Here is a 15701-nt window from a genome sequence, read left to right as displayed (position 1 = left end):
GCCATGTTAGTCTGTATTCGCAAAAAAAAAAAAGGCGTACTTGTGACACCTTAGAGACTAACAAATTTATTTGAGCATAAGCTTTCGTGAGCTACAGCTCACTTCATTGGATGCATTTGGTGGAAAAACCAAATAAATTTTAGTCTCTAAGGTGCCACAAGTACTCCTTTTCTTTTTGCGACTACTTCATGGTGGCTCTTCATTTGCCTTATCTTGGAGCTTGTAGAGGTATAGAGTAAATATAAAATTAGAGAATTAAAGTTAGCTTTAGTTTGGCTGAAGAAATGTGCTGTAAAGAAAGGCCTTGAAGGTAATGAGCTATAGGGCCAGAAGACATGAAGTAGGGAGGATGTCTGGTTCAAAGAATAACTAATGAAATAAGGGGACATTTCTGAAGAGAAGGCCTCTGACTGATAGGGGTGACTGAAGATGGTTTTAAATAAGACAAAGAGAATCTGTTTTACAATAAACCAACATGGCCCTTCCCATTCCACACACCAGTGTTAATGAAAAATGTAGGGCCCATGAGAACCCATGTTTAGCCCATTTGCAATTCTTTTAATCAGATGTTTATAAATGTTTTGTTGTCTGAATGTGATAAATTGCTTATTATTTAGGCTTTGTAGGCAATTTGTTAGAGCAATTGTATAAATGTCATTTGGCCTTTGGATTTAATAAAAGAATTTATAGTTAAATCAGTATCATGATAATAGCCTGCGTAAATAATAATTCCAATGTTTTGGCACCCGTGGCAGGACAAATGACAATAATTTCAGTTGTTCTAAACTCCAGAGCGAAGGGGTTGCGACCGATGCTCTGGGGTCAACATAAGAATGGCCATATGGGGTCAGGCCAATGGTCTGTCTAGCCCAGTAACCTGTCTTCTGACTGTGGCCAATGCCAGATGCTTCAGAGGGAATGACTAGAAGAAGGGCGCAATTATCAAGTGTTCCATCTCCTGTCATGTCCTCCCAGCTTCTCACAGTTAAGAGAATTGGGACACCCAGAGTGTAGGATTGCACTCCTGACCGTCTTGGGTAATAACCATTCCTGGACCTATTCTCCAGGAATTATCTATTCATTTTTTAACCCAGTTATAGTTTTGGCCTTCACAATAACCCCGGGCAATGAGTTCCACAGGTTTACTGTGTGTTGTGTGAAATTGTATTTCCTTTTGTTTGTTTTAAACCTGCTGTTTATTACTTTCATTCGGTGATCCCCGGTTCTTGTGTTATGTGAAAGTGCATAAGGACGTGTTATTTACCCTTTCTCCACAGTATTCATGATTTTATAGACCTCGATCATATCCCCTTTTAGTCATCTCTTTTCCAGGCTGAACACTCCCAGTCTTTTTAATCTCTCCTCATATGGAAGCTATTCCATACTCCTAATAATTTTTTGTCCTTCTCTGTACCCTTTCTGATTCTAATATATCTTTTTTTGAGATGGGGTGACCAAAACTGCATGCAGTATTCGAGATGTGGGCATGCTATGGATTTATATAGTGGCATTATGATATTTTCTGTCTTATTATCTATCCCTTTCCTGATAATTCCTAACATTCTGTTCACATTTTTGACTGCTGCTGCACATTGAGCGGATGTTTTCAAAGAACTCTCCACAATGACTCCAAGATCTCTTTCTTGAGTGGTAAGAGCTAATTTAGACTCCATTGTTTGGTATGTGTAGTCGGGATTATGTTTTCCAATGTGCATTACTTTGCATTTATCAACACTGAATTTCATTTGTCATTCTGTTGCCCAGACACCCAGTTTTGTGAGGTCCCTTTAAAGAAAAGGAGTACTTGTGGCACCTTAGAGACTAACAAATTTATTTGAGCATAAGCTTTTGTGAGCTGTAGCTCATGAAAGCTTATGCTCAAATAAATGTTAGTCTCTAAGGTGCCACAAGTACTCCTTTTCTTTTTGCGAATACAGACTAACCCGGCTGCTACTCTGAAACCTGAGATCCCTTTGTAGCTCTTCGCAGTCTGCTTTTGACTTAATTGTTTTGAATAATTTTGTAAAATCTACACATTTCATCACCTCACTGTTCACCCCCTTTTCCATATCATTTATAAATATGTTGAACAGCACTGGTCCCAGTATAGATCTTTGGGGGACCCCACTATTTACCTCGCTCCATTCTGAAAACTGACCATTTATTCCTACCCTTTGTTTCCTGTCTTTTAACCAGTTACTGATCCATGAGAAGACCTTCCTTTTATCCCATGACTGCTAACTTTGCTTAAGAGCCTTTGGCGAGGGACCTTGTCGAAGACTTTCTGGAAGTCCAAATACACTGTATCCACTGGATCACTCTTGTGCATGTGTTTGTTGACCTCAAAGAATTCAAATAGATTGGTGAGGCATGATGTCCCTTACAAAAGCTGTGTTGACTCTTCCCCCAACAAATTGTATTCATCCACGTGTCTGATAATTCTGTTGTTTACTATAGTTTTAACCGATTTGCCTGGTATTGAGCTAGGCTTACTGGCCCGTAATTGCTATGATCGCCTCTGGAGACTTTTTTTTTAAACAATTGCTATCACATTAGCTATCCTCCAGTGATCCGGTACAGGAGATGACTTAAGCGATAGGTTACATACCACAGTTAGTTCTGTAGTTTAATTTTTGAGTTCCTTCTGAACTCTTAGGTGCATACCATCTGGTCCTGGTACACACAGAGTAATAAGGCATGTGTAGGTGTGGGGGAGGGTTTAGGGTTGGGGAGAGGGAAGGGGGTGCGGCTGCTGGATCCGGGCAGTGCTCGCCTTGCGTGGCTCCACACAAGTGGCAATATGTCTCTGCTGTTCCTAGGCAGGGTCATGGTTAGGTGGCTCTGTGTACTGCCCCCACCCTGCCCTGAGTGCTGGCTCCACAGCTCCCATTGACCAGGAACCAAGGCCAATGGGAACTGCAGGGGCGGTGCCTGTGGCCAGAGGCAGCATACAGAGCCGCCTAGCTGCACCTCCACTTATGAGCAGCAGGGACAGGTAGCAGGGAGATGCATGAGGTGAGTGCTACCCGGATCAGGCACTCTGCATCCCCTCTTGCGCCTCAACCCCCTGTCCTGTGTCCCCTCTCGCACCCAATCTCCCTCCCAGAGCCTGCGCTCTGTACCACCTCCCACACTCCAAATCCCTTGTGGCCGTTCCTCTGCCTAGGAGCAGCAGGGACATGTTGCCGCTTTCGAGGAGCCATGTGGAGACAGGTAGGGAGCCTGCCAGTCCCGCACCAACTGGACTATAAACTGGACTTTCAGTGAAGATCAGAAATGCTGGTTTATAGAGCTTTCCGGTTGGTAAAGTGCCGGATAACACAGCTTTTACTGTATATATACAGTAATAAGTCTAATTCTATATTGCCAGTAGAGAATTCTCTCCTAAAGAGAAATTCAGTAACATAAGGGGAATAGGGAGAAGTAGTTTGGATACCTACGTAAAAGAATGCTTGGCGGAGCACAGCAGGGATCCATTCTTCGCACAATACACAGTCAGCCTGTGGAACTCATTGCCAGGAAATGCTGCAAAGGCCAAAAGTAAAACAGGTTTAAAAAAAAAAATTAGATGAGCTCATGGAGGATAGGTCCAACCATGGCTATTAGCCAAAATGGTCAGAGATGCAAGCCCATGCTCTGGGTGTCCCTAAATATCTGACTGCCAGAAGCTGGGACTGGACAACAGGAGATGGATCACTCAGTAAATTGCCCTTTTCTGTTCCTTCCATCTGAAACATTTGGCACCGGCCAGTTGGAAGACAGGATACTGGGCTAGGTGGACCAATGGTCTGTCCCAGTATGGCCAATCTTATGTTCTTATGAATGCCACTAATAAATAAATGGCAGAGCACAACAAAGGTCTGTTGAATGCCGTAAATAGATAAATTATTAGCAGGGCATGGCAGAGGTCCATTGACTGCCACTGGAATTTTAAAGAGTAATGCCCAAGGGAGACCATGGAGAGAACAGTAGTTGTAGCTACAGAATAGGTGCAAAAAAGCACAAAGTTAAGCTAGCTACCAAGAAATCATCTGATGTGTCACTTTGGGAGATAAGTGATTTAAGGAAAAAGAGCAAGGAGTTAAAAGGAACTGTTGCGCAAATTAACACTGCATAGGCGGTGAGGACTACCACCACTATGCTTTTGTCCTTAGAAGCCTTTACAGCCATTCTGAAGGAAAATAGGCCACTTTCCCAAGAATAGTCTGTAAATAATCAATTGTACATGACTGCTGTAGAGACTACAGAGACAATCTGATTTGAATAATTTGACTATGGACGATTTATTCAAAATCACTAAATGGAAATAAGAGGTTCCACTGGAACTTGACTGCCTCCAAATTTACCAATGGAGAATGTAATCGCGGCACGGTTGTGTAAAAATAATTAGAGCAGTGCAAGGAGAGTTAAGCAAAAATGTTTTTTAAAAAATGGAAATAAATTTGTGTAATTATGTAAGGTTTTAAGGCCCTAAACCAGCGCTCCTGGTTTGTAGAACACTATTTTGTGTGGTTTAAAATTAGTTTGGTTTTTTAAAGATTTCACTAAAAATCTGTTTGAATCTTTCATTCAAAGTTGCAAAACGGACAGACGCTTTTTGCCAAACACAGGTAGCTCGTGTTATTTAGCTTTGCTATTTAGCATTTAAACCTTTTGGGTACCTCAATGCTTTTATAAAGTTAAAGATCCTTCTAAATAAGGGCTAGAGGATGTGGCAGGGGCGGCCAGAACCTGGCTAGTGAGGAGAGACCCTGATCCTATTGTAGTAATAAAACAGCAGGTAAAAGAATGAAGAGACAGTGCACTGCTGGGGCAACAGCAGCAGAAAGGAGTACAAGAGAAACAATGTAGGAACAGGGAGCCTTAAGGTGGCTCTAAGTAATAAGTCACTTTGATAAGGGTACATGGAAATTCTGTAAACACAAAACAGTTACACTTCACATGAAAATTGATATATGGCTAATATAATGTTAGAAAATAAAACATTCAAGTTTAAGTATGGAAGGAATGTGCATTTCCCTCATGGAATATGCAGTGTATGCTGTAAAAGGGGTAAAAGATACATAAATGATTTATTTCAATAAAATCCTATAAAAGCTCCAAAGAGGAGCCAGAATAGGTTGTTTTTTTTCTTTTTCAGATGGCTGTGTACTTTGGAAACAGAAGCCAACCCAGAACCAAGGAAGATTAGTGAATATAAGAAATGGAGCTTAACCATTTAAAAATCTGTCCAAAAGTTTTGTTTAACTGTCATGTAAAGTAAATGTTATTAAGGGAGTGAAAACCTACATGGCAGTGTTTTATAAATGGAAGAATAATAATTCTACTAAAGCTAATTGAATACAAGATTAAAATGCCTTAAAATGAAAACAAATCCAAATAATGGCTTAGGGTTAAATCCATTAAGGAGATATTGTATAATAATGGTTAGCTTATTCATGCACCAGCTTTATTGAATTTCACTCATTTGCAGTCACTGGAATTTGGTCAAAAATGGTTAAATACTATTAAAAGGACTTTATGGACAAAAATTTAAACTTTAAAATGCTTAAACCTGCCATGGTGGGGCAGCAGTAAAACTGGAGGGAACTAATAAAATTGGCATCTAAGCTAAACTATTTGGGACTGGTATGTCGCTTAGAAATCAAGCTGACATAGAGTGGCTGTGGGAACATTCATTTTAACAGAAGCTAGCAGCAGAAAGATTGCATCCATTTAGGAAGGAACAATCAGTTGCACACATACAAAATGGGAAATGATTGCCTAGGAAGGAGTAGTGTGGAAAGGGCTCTGAGGGTCATAGTGGACCACAAGCTAAATATGAATCAACAGTGTAATGCTGTTGCAAAAAAAGCAAACATCATTCTGGGATGTATTAGCAGGAGTGTTGTAAGCAAGACACAAGAAGTAATTCTTCCACTCTACTTTGCGCTGATTAGGTCTCCAGTTCTGGGTGCCATATTTCAGGAAGGATGTGGACAAACTGAGAAAGTCCAGAGAAGAGCAACAAAAATTATTAAAGGTCTAGAAAACATGACCTATGAGGGATGACTGAAAAAACTGGGTTTGTTTAGTCTGGAAAAGAGAAGACTGAGAGGGGATATAACAGTTTTCAAGTATGTAAAAGGTTGTTACAAGGAGGAGGAAGAAGAATTGTTTTTCTTAACCTCTGAGGATAGGACAAAAAGCAATGGGCTTAAATTGCAGCAAGGGAGGTTTAGGTTGGACATTAGAAAAAACTTCCTGTCAGGGTTGTTAAGAACTGGAATAAATTGCCTAGGTAGGTTGTAGAATCTCCATCGCTTTAGATTTTTAAGAGCAGGTTAGTCAAACACCTGTCATGAATGGTCTAGATCAATGGTTCTCAAAGCCGGTCCACCGCTTGTTCAGGGAAAGCCCCTGACGGGCTGGACTGGTTTGTTTACCTGCCATGTCTGCAGGTTCAGCCGATCACGGCTCCCACTGGCCACGGTTCGCTGCTCCAGGCCAATGGGGGCTGCAGGAAGGGCAGCCAGCACGTCCCTTGGCCCATGCCACTTCCCGCAGTGGGAAGTGCCAGTGGGAGCTGCGATCGGCCGAACGTGCGGACGTGGCAGTTAAAAAAAACCGGTCCAGCCCACCAGGGGCTTTCCCTGAACTTTAAGAACCACTGGTCTCAATAATTAGTCCCGCCACGAGTGCAGGGGACTGGACTAGATGACCTCTCCAGTCCCTTCTAGTTCTATGATTCTATGATTAAATGAGGAAGTGTTTTCAACAAGAGGTAGCATCTAGGGTATTGTATCGTAAAAATGAAGAAAGGAAAGAATTTATTGAGAAAAAGCATTGAATTGTTTTATAAGCATGATTTTTGTTTTGTTTTTTTTTTTTAGAAATGCACAAGGTAAAATTAAGTTGCTATCATGAAAGGTAAAAAGCAAAAGCAATAATATGCATAGTATATTGTAAATACATGCTATATAAAGTAAAAGCATCCTTAAGTGACAGAACAAAGAAGGTTGCCCTCTTTTATGACCACAGAAAACTTAAAGATTAGGTACAAGGGAGGTAATCCTCATTGGTGCAGGGTAAGAAAGGAACAAGAGTCCAATACTATGAAGTTTGTGGGGGAAAAAAGCCTTGGCCAGAGTGTTACCAGTGAGAGTACTGGAAAGCTCTACAACACATATGGTGTTGCATGGCAATTACAAGGTTTGGAAAGCCCCAGAACTGGATTGCTGTTTGCATCTGGAGGACACTTACATGGGCAGGTGTAATGTCTTGCTGACTGTTGTCAGCATGTAAATACACTCTGGGGGAGCAATCTCCAAATTGTACAGTACAGCTGAGATGCTGCTGGGAAGTTGGTGAAGCAAAAACTATCTGTGCTGATAACAGCAGAGCAAGCTTATAATGTGGGACTATACATCCATAGTAATGGTGGTCATTTAACATTTTGGTAATTACCAGTGTTATTGTGGTGATTATTCTGCTAATTCTATATTGCAAAGTTTGGCAGTTGTATAAAATTGTAGAAGTATGTTTGAATGTAGTAAATTAGTAATGTATTAAATTAGTAATGAATGTAGTAATGTAGTAAAACCCACATGTATGTATGGTTTCAAAGTGGGGAATGTAGAATAAATAAAAATTAGAGAATTCAAGTTACCTTGGATTTGGCTGAAGAAATATGTGTTGTAAAGAAAGGCCTTGAAAGTAATTAGTTATAGGGCCAGAAGGCATGAAGTAGGGAGCATATCTGGTTCAAAGAATAACTAATGAAATAAGGAGACATTTCTGAAGAGAAGGCCTCTGACTGTTAGGGGTGACTGCAGATGGTTTTAAATAAAACAAAGAGAATCTGTTTTACAATGAGCTAACATGGCTCTTTCCACCCCCCACATCAGTGTTATTGCAAAAATTAGGGCCCATGTAAACCCAAAGGAAAAACTGTTGGACAGCAGGAAGGAGGGAACAGATAGAGAGGAAAGACCTGGGGGAGAAAAGAGCTTGTAATCTTACTCTAAATTAAAACTGGGAATAAGGGTGACCTGTCTCCAACTGTTTTTTAGCTGAAGTCAGTACCTGGCACAGACATCACTTGTTAGTTAAAGGGTAGAAAAAAGTTAAGTCTTAAAGGGTTATTTGCTAATAGCTGCCTGGCTATATTGGAGCTGACCAATGTGGTTATATGTACCCACGGGGTTTAGCTCATTTGTAAGTATCTTGATCAAATGCTTATAAATATTTTGTTATTGTCTGGATGTGGTAAATTGCTTATTATCTGGGCTTTGTAGGCATGTTTAGAGCAATTGTATAAATACCATTTGGCCTTTGGATTTAATAAAGGAATTTGTGGTTAAATCAGTGTCATGACAATATCCTGCATAAATAATTCCAACAAAAGGGAAGGATGGGTGAGACCTAGGGTATGCGATGTGGTCTGGTCAACATGCTGATAGCCTACACTCCTCCATTGCAGACAGCAAGCTCAGGCCTAGGTGCAAGCGGCAGCTGCGGATCGTGGACCCAACCCCAGAGGTGCATTCATCTGAGAGCCTCAAGATCCGGGTCATCTGGAGACGTGTCTCCATCTTTGGTAGCCGGCGTGATTCCATAAGGAGCACCAAGAGCACTACCTCTGCCACCACGCTGCCTGGGGCCAGCGATTCTGGCCCAGAGAGCAGGCCCGAGGCCGAGGCTGCTGGGGAAAAGCTTCCATCCTAGATGGCTGCCCTGCTGCTAACAGAGAGGGGGAATAAACATAACTTTTACAGCTGCTTCTGTGCTGGGCTTACTGCCCCCTGGGCTGGGGAGTGGAGCCCCATGGCAGCGTGTGCGCTCCCTGGACACCTGCGGAGCGTGTGTGTGTGTGTTGGGGGGAGCAGCTCTGCACGGGCAGTTTTGGAGCTTCCCAGGCTGTGGGGGGCCCAGAGCCCGGGTCTGGGGGGGCCATGTCGTATGTGGGCCCCTCCAGGAGCGGGCGGGCCCCGTGCCCTGCAGGTCTGGCAGAAGTCGCTGGGCCTGTGGGCGGGGGCTGGTGCCCTGGGGCGACCCGCGCGAGCGCCCCGCCCCGCCCCGCCGGGGTTACGAGAGGTCAGAACTCTTGATGGCAATCACGGCCCCTTTAAGAAGCCGGTCCCCGGGGAGGAGGCGTGGCACGTCTCGGCGTGACGCGCTGACGTGTTACGTGAGGCGTACGTGGCAGTGACGTTGTACCCGGCCGGTGGGGTCTAGCTTGCTGCGACCGGAGCTAGATTCGCGTCTCGGTGAGTCGGGAGGCGGGACTGGGGCCCCCAAACCCCTTCCCCCCCCCCCCGGGCAGAGGTGGGCCCAGATGGGGCAGCCCCCGCCCCCGCGTGTCCCCTCCAGGGGCCCCCCCGGCTCCCCCTCCCCCCGCTCTGTGCTCCCCACACGGTCCCTCTCCCTCTTTCAGGGTCTGCCCCCGGCTGATCCTTACAGCATTACTGCTCCCCCACCCCGCGGAGTCTGGTCCCCAGCTCAAAGCCCCCTGCCCAGGCACCCTGCTCTGGGGCCCAGTGGGTTAGGGCGGGGGGCTGGGAGCCAGGACTCCTGGGTTCTCTCTCTGGCTCTGCCACCTAGCTGTTATTTGCTGTTTTGTGGAAGTCGCTCCCCCCACCGCTGCTCTGTGCCTCACTTCCCTTCTCTGTTTAATGGGGTTAGCGACACTGAGTGGTATGCAGAAGGGGCATGTGGGGCAGCGCTCAGCAAGAGGCCTGAAGCACTGGAGTACACAGGGGTAGTCAATAGGCTGACCGCGGGCCAAATCTGGACCACCAGACACTTTTGAACAGACCACAAAATCTTTTTATTTATCTATTGTTATCATTATCGTTATTGTGATGTGAAAAATGTTTCTCTGTGATCTGGACTTGATCAAGAAATATGGACCTTGACAAAAAATAATTGACTAGTCCCAACATATGGACAGAGGGACCCAAATGCCTTCAATGTTTATTTACTCTGGGCTCTGTTGGGGAGTCCAGCCCCCACTCCCGCCCCCTTCCTGCCTCTGTTTGTATGGAATTGTAATCCAAATGGGCTGATCCTGACACTGGCTCCTGCTGCCACTATCTCTGTCATCCAGTGTCATGTTGTCTGTATGGGGCTTGGCTGGGGCTGCTCACAGGGGGACTGGACCTCACTGAAACCTGGGGCAGGATAACACTGATACCTCTGGGGGGCTTCTGCAGCTGTGCAGTGGGGCAGAGGGTCTCTCCCTGCTGTATATGCCTGGCTTTTCCCTTGCACTCTGGGCATCACAAAGCATCCTCCTCGATGAACTGCTGGGGAAGCCCTTTACATCCCCCTTTGAGCTCATAGGAGCCTGGACCCCTGTCTGGATCTTGCATCAGGGGCTGCTCCTGCATGGGCAGGCAGGGGTGCCTTGGAGCTGCCTGACTGCCTTGCTGCAGTAAGAGATGAATGGACCAGAGGAGGTGATGTGATAGTGAGTGTGCTTGAAGAGTGGGGGAGGGACAAATGGTTAATGGGGACAGGTGAGAGGAGTGTTTGTTCTCTGCCATTAACCAAGCCCCTGAGCCCATGATCTCCCCTCTCCCTAGCGCCAGGTTATGAGCCTCAATGAATACGAGAAAACGCCACGGCTCTAAGAACACAGATCAGGGCGTTTATCTGGGACCTTCGCAGATACAGGAGCTGCCCCCGCCTGCTGCCACCACTGTTGCCTCCTCACTGTCATTCCTGGACACTATGTCGTGTCGTGATCGCACCCAGGAGTTCCTCTCTGCCTGCAAGTCCTTGCAGAGCAGACAGGTGAGTCCTCGTTTCCTATGGGGTGTCAGTTCCACTCCTTGCTAGTATGAGGAATGCTCAGCTCCAGAACACCTGAGTTCAGTCTCTCTTTCTCTTTTCAGAATGGGCTGCAGCTGAACAAACCCACTCTGAATGCCATGCGCCAGAGGAGCGAATTCACCGTCATAGCCAAGTGAGTGGGGCCGGAGTGACCTGGTCTTGGAGGAGGGCTGGAACAGCCAAGGCTTGGGGAGGGGGCTCAGCAGCTGGATAACCTGGGAGTATGTGGTGCTGGCTCAGGATCAATGGGCAAGGAAGGAAACTTGTGGGATGATAAGGCAGGCCGCCTGGCCTAGAATGGGGTTGGGAGGGGCTTGTACTGGAGGTCAGGGCTGGGGTAATGAGGGAGTGCCCTGCTGTGTGTTTAGTGAGTAGGCCCCAACTGGGGGAGCACAGACCCTACCCCACCCTTAACTCTGGTCTCCTGTTCTACCTTCACCCAGGCGCATCGGGAAAGATCTCAGCAACACCTTTGCCAAGCTGGAGAAGCTGACCATCTGTGAGTGGGGAGAGAGGGAGGGTAGGAGGGGACTGCCTGGGGGTGTGGGCTCACACATGGAGGGGCTACTGATGGCATTGGGGCTTAACATGGCTTCTCACCTTTTTATAGCCATTGTGAACTGGAGACACAGACTTGTCTCACTCAGCTGGGATGGGCTATGGGGCTGCTGGGGAGCAATGAGGGAGGGTAATTGGTACTGAACCTGCATGTGTGGGGGGCTGTTAGCTCTGATCCTGGGGGCCATGATAAAGCAGGGCACTTGCGGTGGAGGGAAGAAGCCGAGACTCCTGTGAGCTGGCTTTGGGGCTGTCCCCATCCCCACTGCCTGTCAGGTGGGTTGGCCTCACAGAGGACACACCTTGACCCCGCCCTCTGTCCCCAGTGGCCAAGCGGAAGTCCCTGTTTGACGACAAGGCGGTGGAGATAGAGGAGCTGACGTACATCATCAAACAGGTTAGTGTGAGCTAGGCTAGCATCTCCTGATGGCTGAGACAGAGATTGCCTCTTTATCTGGGAGGTGGGGTGGGCAGGAATGAAAGGACCCAGAGCCTGTGAACAGCAGCCCCAGCTGGGTGGGAGCCAAAGGGCAGCTGGAATCGGGTAGGGGTGTGGGTCTCAACTGGAGCAATTTCCCTCCCCCAGGATATCAACAGCCTGAACAAGCAGATTGCCCAGCTGCAGGATTTCGTGCGGGCCAAGGGCAGCCAGAGCGGGCGGCACGTGCAGACCCACTCTAACACCATTGTGGTGTCGCTGCAGGTGAGGGGGAGTGGAGCTGCTAGAGACAGACATGGGGAGTGGGCGGCACTTGCAGTTGATGAGGGAAATGGGGTGGCTCTGAGCTGGTGGAGGGGGAATGGATTGTGGAGGGGGCTGTGGTTTTGAGCTGGGTGTGGGAATAGTTGAGTCAGGGCCCTGCTCCCAGCTGCCTTTTGACCTTTCACTTCCTCCCTTTCAGTCCAAACTGGCCTCAATGTCCAATGACTTCAAGTCAGTGCTGGAGGTGAGAACGGAGGTAAGATCTGAGTGCGTCCTCTGTTCCCCAGCCTCCCTGGGGAGAATTAGCACACCGAGACCCCGCCTTCCCCTATCTAACCCCAACTCCGATCTCTCCTTGCTCCCCTAGAACCTGAAGCAGCAGCGGAGCCGGCGCGAGCACTTCTCCCGCACCCCAGTGCCCCTTGCTGCCAGCAACCTGGGTGAGTCCAGAGCTCCTTGTCTTGGGAGGATGCTTGGGGGAGGGGGTTGGCGCACCCTATGCAGGGGCATAGGGTTCATTTTCTAGGGAAGGGAGACCAGTAGGTAACTTCCTGTGTGGAGGCAGGGCTGGCCCTCCCCTCTCTGGGAGCCTGGACTACAGAGGCCTGGGGCTCGGCTGCAGGGCTCCCCAGTCTCCGGCAGCCCTGACTGCACTGGTGTGTCTCTGCAGGCGGCTCCGCGATGCTGCAGGATGAACCCCGACGGGCGGGGGATGTGGCCATTGACATGGACAGCCGGACGAGCCAGCAGCTGCAGTTGATTGATGAACAGGTGCTGATAGGCGGAGATGGGGAGTACCGCTCCAAAGACAGGATGCGGGGGATGAGGGCTGCCCCAGGCACTGACTCCCCTTTGCCTCTGTAGGATTCGTATATCCAGAGCCGGGCGGACACCATGCAGAACATTGAATCCACCATTGTGGAGCTGGGCTCCATCTTCCAGCAACTGGCGCACATGGTGAAGGAGCAAGAAGAGACCATCCAGAGGTACCAACTTTCTAGACATGGCTGGGCAGCTTCCTGCTCCCTTCCCTGCAGCCCTAGTGGGGGGCTCATCCTCCATTCCTGAGGCTTTGAACCAGTTCCCCACACAGAATAGTGGCCATCTGTAGCTCACCCACGTTGGCCCTGGGGGCAAGCTTCATCTCTCTCACAACCAGAGCCTGGAGCTCATCCTCTGGGACTAGGCCTGGTAGGTGGGGCAGCCCAGGGGCCCTATCACTCAATTGTTTCCTCTCCCCTCTGTAGGATTGATGCCAATGTGGAGGATGCCCAGCTGAATGTGGAGGCCGCGCATTCCGAGATCCTCAAATACTTCCAGTCAGTTACCTCCAACCGCTGGCTCATGGTCAAGATCTTCCTCATCCTCATAGTCTTCTTCATCATCTTTGTGGTGTTCCTGGCCTGAGCTATCCCCTTGCACCTGCCCTCCCCCAGCACTTGGAAACCCTGCCCTGTCTCTGACGGAGCCACTTGTGGACATGTGTGCGCTGGACTCTTAGTTCTTACCCAGGTGGGGCAGCCTGGTGCCAGAGGGGCTCTCCCTCCTCACACGGTGACCTGTGGACTCTGCTACAGCTCCGGGAACCCCCAGGCTGGACATCCCAGGACTGAGTGAGGGCAGGCAGGTGCCTTGGTTTCCATGTATGATAGCGCCAGGACTCTGCAGCAAAGGGTGCTGCTTGTGGGGTGCTGACACCAGTGTTGGAGGAACCTCTAGTGTTGGGACTTTCACCAGAGCCCACCTCCCACCTTGTGTGGGGCTACTCCTCCCCCTATCCTGCATAGGGGCTCACCAGCTGTCTGCAGCTAGGACTAACTTCCCCCACCCCAGCACTCATCATCTAGCAGCTCTCTGGTGTGCATGGGGAAGGGGTTGCCCCCTGGACGTGCCTTCGCCAGCCCCATGGGGCATTTGGCTGAGTGACAGGTGACTTCCCCCATCCCTATTTTTATTTTGTGTATTTAAGTCTCGTCCTTCTCCCATAGTTATGGGGCTGTCCCAAGCACAGAGTCCCCACTCTGCACCCCTCCCAGGCCACTTGGGTGCCACTGCAGCTGGGGCTGGCCCTGACAGTTGGATAGGTCTGGCTGTGTGGCTGTCAGTGCAGTGGGAGAGGTGGGTGTCTTCCCCCCCCCCCACTGTTGCTCTGTTGCCTAAGTAGCACCACGCACTCTCCTTCCCCAGAGAAGCTCCTGCTGCCATAGGTGCTCTGAGCCCTGCGCTGATGGCCCACTCTGGGAGGGGGGGGTGGCCAGCACTGGGCTCCTTGCACCTGAGCTGTGATTATGGCAGGGGCGGCAGAGCTCAGGCCCCCCGTTGTGCTCCCTGCAGTGAGCTGTGTGTGGCTCCTTCCCTTAACATCGTAGGAGGTGCTAGGCCATGGTGCCCCCCTCACCATTTCTCTATGGTCTTGCTAAACCCTAACCGCTTATGGGGTGGTGCCCCTTCCCCCAGCAGAGTGGGGAGGGGCAGGGACCTTATTCCTCCCCCTGCTGGCACTCTTCCACAATGTCCTGTTCAATGGTTAATGTAAATAACCCTGCCCTGGCCTAGTCCAGGGCCCTAAGGGTCTGATCATGGTGGCTGTGATGACCCCTGGTCATGACCCTGCTGTGACCTCAGCCACCCTTCACCCCCAGGATTCTTCCCCACAATCACCTGTCTTAACATTCCAATGTGGGTGCTGCCCCCTCTAGCTAATGAGAGCCTCTTTGCAGTCAGGTGATGGGGGGAGACAGACTTGTGGAGAAGAGGAGGGGTGTAACCTGCCCCTTCCTGGCTGGGAGGAGTGGACGCAGAGTCAGTCTGGAAAGAAATTAAAGCTTGACTGTAACCCCAGCCTGCTGCCAGCCGTGTGTCTCCTGCGGGCTGGGCCCTGGGGATGGCACGTGGCTGGGGGGGAGGAATGCCATTCTTGTCCTGGGTGGGGAGACCAGGGGGTCATGACCACCGGCCCAGCTGCCACCCTGAGGTCTCTGTGCTCTGGTTTCCTCCTACCTGGGAAGCTGCTGGGAGTGACCTGCTGGTTCCTGGGCTGAGCCTGCTCCCTGCACCTCTGAGCTGGTAACCAGCTGGCCAGCTTCCCTCTTGCATTGAGGAGTTGGACAATGTCCTCTGGCTGAGAAAAGTGGGAATGGGAGAGACTGGGGCCATTCAGCCCCCTACAGCTGCACTTAGGTCAGTCTGCCCTGCCCTACCGCGTGGGTCAGCTGGGTCTGATCCTCTGGGGTTTGGATGGAAAGAGGGAGAGGGGCCTGTGCTTGGCTGCTGCTTCCACCTGGAACCTGCTGATTGCTGTCTAGGAGAGATGACAGAGGAAGGGGAACACCAGATCCTCACCTGGGCTGAGCTGACGGTGGTAGGGGGAGACTGTATATAAACCAGATGCTGGTATGGGGGCAACAGGGCTGCTGCAAATAGGATAATTAATAAGTGCTGGTGGGGCTGCTGGGCACCAGCAGAGGGCCAGGCCTAGTGGCAGCAATTCAGTTTCTTCTCAGAGCATCAGGTATCAGAACCAGGAAGGAGCAGACATGAAAGGAGATCTCCTTTGCAGGGGATGGGTGGAAGGTTCACTGAGAAGCTTACTCTGGTTCACAGAGACATTAATGTCCTGACAAGC

At 49.1% G+C, this 15701-nt stretch overlaps 1 protein-coding gene across 2 annotated transcripts; it reads left to right on the top strand.

Moving 5' to 3' along the window:
• Positions 1 to 9092: 9092 nt before the first annotated feature.
• Positions 9093 to 14917, top strand: STX5 (syntaxin 5). Of its 2 annotated transcripts, none has more exons than XM_038411511.2 (11): positions 9093 to 9248; positions 10566 to 10776; positions 10878 to 10948; positions 11259 to 11314; positions 11700 to 11770; positions 11960 to 12076; positions 12276 to 12332; positions 12444 to 12516; positions 12747 to 12847; positions 12941 to 13062; positions 13324 to 14917. In XM_038411511.2, the coding sequence occupies exons 2-11, from the start codon at positions 10585 to 10587 to the stop codon at positions 13481 to 13483; spliced, it is 1020 nt and encodes a 339-aa protein (XP_038267439.1). In that variant the 5' UTR covers positions 9093 to 9248; positions 10566 to 10584; the 3' UTR covers positions 13484 to 14917. The 2 variants fall into 2 exon arrangements, with proteins under 2 accessions (XP_038267439.1, XP_043374053.1); XM_043518118.1 differs by lacking the exon at positions 9093 to 9248 and adding an exon at positions 9873 to 10439.
• The last annotated feature ends 784 nt before the right edge of the window (positions 14918 to 15701 follow it).

This window comes from Dermochelys coriacea, chromosome 7 (assembly GCF_009764565.3).
Source record: "Dermochelys coriacea isolate rDerCor1 chromosome 7, rDerCor1.pri.v4, whole genome shotgun sequence".
NCBI classification, from domain to species: Eukaryota; Metazoa; Chordata; order Testudines; family Dermochelyidae; genus Dermochelys; species Dermochelys coriacea.
The sequence above is the reverse complement of the archived record's forward strand: the minus strand, read 5'-3'. Positions and strand labels throughout refer to the sequence as shown.

What these genes read in the sequence shown, in the direction of transcription:
- STX5 (XM_038411511.2), top strand. Translation starts at nt 10,585, where the DNA reads ATGAATACGAGAAAACGCCACGGCTCTAAGAACACAGATCAGGGCGTT. An exon ending in TGCTGGAGGTGAGAACGGAG is followed by an intron (nt 12,333 to 12,443) that starts GTAAGATCTGAG and finishes TTGCTCCCCTAG; the next exon opens with AACCTGAAGCAGCAGCGGAG. An exon ending in TGCAGTTGATTGATGAACAG is followed by an intron (nt 12,848 to 12,940) that starts GTGCTGATAGGC and finishes TTGCCTCTGTAG; the next exon opens with GATTCGTATATCCAGAGCCG.